Source organism: Orycteropus afer, unplaced genomic scaffold (assembly GCF_000298275.1).
Source record: "Orycteropus afer afer isolate SDZICR_OR568_19922 unplaced genomic scaffold, OryAfe1.0 scaffold00495, whole genome shotgun sequence".
Lineage (NCBI taxonomy): Eukaryota > Metazoa > Chordata > Mammalia > Tubulidentata > Orycteropodidae > Orycteropus > Orycteropus afer.
Genome location: NW_006922082.1, coordinates 544630 through 547517, shown reverse-complemented (window position 1 = coordinate 547517; position 2888 = coordinate 544630). Strand labels below are relative to the sequence as shown.

The following is a 2888-nucleotide window of genomic DNA, read 5'->3' as shown; positions in this document are numbered from 1 at the left end:
TCTCTCAGAAGGAGTGGCAGGCCCCAGACTTGGCCTCTCCCCCCGCAGTTCTCATACCTGACTCCTGAGGCTCCATGGTTACTCTTGGTGCTGCGTCTTTCTACACCCCATGATCGAGAAGGTCTCTTCCTGGGGCGTACCCAACATCTTTTCTCTTGTTTGGATCCTGAGTGACCTCACCTCTTAGAGCTTCTGGTTCTTCCTCTGGAACATGGGGATAAACTCAGTCCGTCAGTAGTGTCTGAGATCACACTGTCCTTTCCTTAAGGAGCTCTGGTGGCTCAGTGCCTAAGGCATTTGACTTCTAACCAGAAGGCTGGCATTTCAAACTTACGAACTTCTCTGTGGAAAGAAGATGGGCTTTCTACTTCCATAAAGATTTACTGCCTCAGAAACCCAGTGGGGGTTGCTATGAGTCGGAATCCCAGTGAGTTTGGTTTGGTCCTTTCCTTTTTTCTTCTAAGGCCCAGTGAAGACTGCTTGGGCTGGCACAGTGGTGGGTGCTTTGGCAGCCCTGGTATCACCCAGCACCCAAAGACTCCCTGAATGACACCTGTATGGGGGTGGGAGCACACTGCTTCAAGAGGGGACTGTGTGCCAGGCCTGGCTAGACCCCAGTCTGCATGTGCCAGGTTGGACGCTGGTGACTGACTAAGCTGCTCTGGGTAGGGGACTGGCTTTTGCCTCCTCCCACCTCTGTCCTCAACTCTTTAACTCAGAGAGGACACAATGGGGTGTCCAGAGAGGACATCATAAACAGCAGGCCAGGGGTGAGAGGTCAAATGTTCTCATTCCTGCCTTCACTAGAAACTTTCCTCACAGGTCCTGGTCCACTTCTCCACCCTTCTTCAAGGTATTACTACACGGGCTGGAAAGGGGTAGTCACAGGTTGGTGGTACCCAGGTTAAGGAGGATGGAGGAAGCTCATCCCTGGTCCTAGGCGCTGTGCCAACAGTCTGAGTCCAGATGCCACACTTCCTCAGGAGGCTAGACTAGCCATTGAGAGGCTGTGGGATGAAGAGAGGGTTCAAGCTAGGCACCTCATCCAGTGGGACCCTGAGACTAAGCATGGCAGCTGCCCCCCACAGCTCCTGAAGAGGTGGAGACGTCACACACTGGTTGCGAGTAAACTCGGAGAAGGGGCGGGGTGGATGGAGAGAGAAGGAAAGGCCATCCCCCTCGGCCCCTTCCCCCTCCCTTCCCAGGCGGGGATATAAGACCGGCAGGGAAAACCGAGCAGCAGAGGAGGCCGTGGCTGATCTGCAGCAGTCCAGTTCTTGGGACTTCCTTGCCTTCCACCTCCTGCTCATCTCCGCTTGGGGAGCTGTCGCTGTAAGTGCTGGGGACCGGGGGTGGTCAGACGCTGGGGCACCCAGACTTTTCTGCGGGGAAACTGAGGCTCGGGTGGTGGAAGCTGATGCTGGGTGGTGGGGAAGCTGGATTGGAGGAGGGCCAGCAGAGGTGGGAAGAAAAGGGACCTAGGAGCCCCCGCGGCCAGCATGGCCCTCTCCCTCCATCAGCCTCCACGCGCGGCAGGCAGGGCTTCTGGCATTCTGACAGCAGAGAAACTGAGGCCAGGAACTGCGCGGTGCCAGAGGGCACACAGCGAGCCAGGAGACCCCTGGGGGCAATCGCACCCTCCAGGCTGCCTCCAGCCGTCGGGGATCGAGGCTCGCAGTGACTCGTGCTCCAATGCCACCTCCCCAGATGGTGACGGGGTGCAGGCCGTGGTCCGCGATGGCTGCAATGCTGCTGGTCTTGCTCGCCTGCCTGGGGACGATGGTTGACGCCTACCCCGCCAAACCCGAGGCTCCCGGCGAGGACGCCTCTCCCGAGGAGCTGAGCCGCTACTATACGTCTTTGCGCCACTACCTCAACCTGGTGACCCGGCAGCGGTGAGTACATGCTCCAGGGGGGTGGGGTAGAGAGCTCGGGAGCTACCGCGCTTCGCCCTGCTCCACCCAGGGGCGTGGCCTGACTTGACCTCGCCTTCATCTGATCTCGCCCCGCCCAGGTATGGGAAACGGGACAGCCCTGAAGTTCTCCTCTGGAAACTGCTATTCCCGGATGGCGAGGACCGGCCCATCAGGTCTCGGTAATGCGCCCCCGCCCGCCACACACCTGCACCCTGGAGCCTGACCTTGTCCTGCTGCCCGTGGAACCCTCACGCTGGCACCACCACTCTCCAGATCCGAGAGTGGGCTCCCCAGTGACTCCGTTCCTTTCCTTTTCCACTACAGCTCCGAAGGCGCCTACATGTGGTGATGAGCCCCAGGGCCTTCTGGGAGATATGCCAACTACACCGACCTCATTTGCATATTTGCTCCTGACCCCTGGCCCCGGAGCCCTCTCCCTTCCAGCTGCTTCTGGGGAGGGTTCAGGGTGGGGTCCCCAGCCCCTTTCTTGGTGCCCCCCGTCCCTGGGCAGGAGGGCTGTGTATGGTTTTCTCCTGGTCCCAAAATAAAGAGCAAATGTCATAGAAAAAGAAGGTGTGTCTGTGTCTCCTTTTCCTTCTCCTTCGTGGGGGATGGCGTCTGTGGAGGATGGAAAATGGAGGAGGGAGAAGAGGGGGAGAGAAGACTGGGGCCTCAGACATGTGTCAGTCCTGAGGACCCCGGAACAAATCTTGGCGGCGGGAGTTCCCTCTGCTTGAAGCCAAGAGAAAACACTACTGCCCAGACTAGGGTTGGGCAGCACTCAGACATGGGACCTCTTGGAACTTTCTAGCCCAGTGGGGAGAGCATAGGGGCTTCTTGAAAAGAGGGGAGAAGGAACAGGAGGAAGAAGAGGGGCCAGAGGCCAGGAAGAGGATGGGAAGGACGAAAAGGAACGTGGTAAATAGCCTAGGAGAGTGGGTGGAGTGGGGGCTGAGAGCTCCCCCCTTTACA

The 2888-nt window shown here is 58.6% G+C and overlaps 1 protein-coding gene across 1 annotated transcript; it reads left to right on the top strand.

Moving 5' to 3' along the window:
* The first annotated feature begins 1683 nt into the window (after nucleotides 1-1683).
* PYY (peptide YY) lies at nucleotides 1684-2265 on the top strand. The gene is made up of 3 exons (XM_007955210.2): nucleotides 1684-1895; nucleotides 2015-2095; nucleotides 2241-2265. The coding sequence occupies exons 1-3, from the start codon at nucleotides 1693-1695 to the stop codon at nucleotides 2263-2265; spliced, it is 309 nt and encodes a 102-aa protein (XP_007953401.2). The 5' UTR covers nucleotides 1684-1692.
* Nucleotides 2266-2888: the final 623 nt, after the last annotated feature.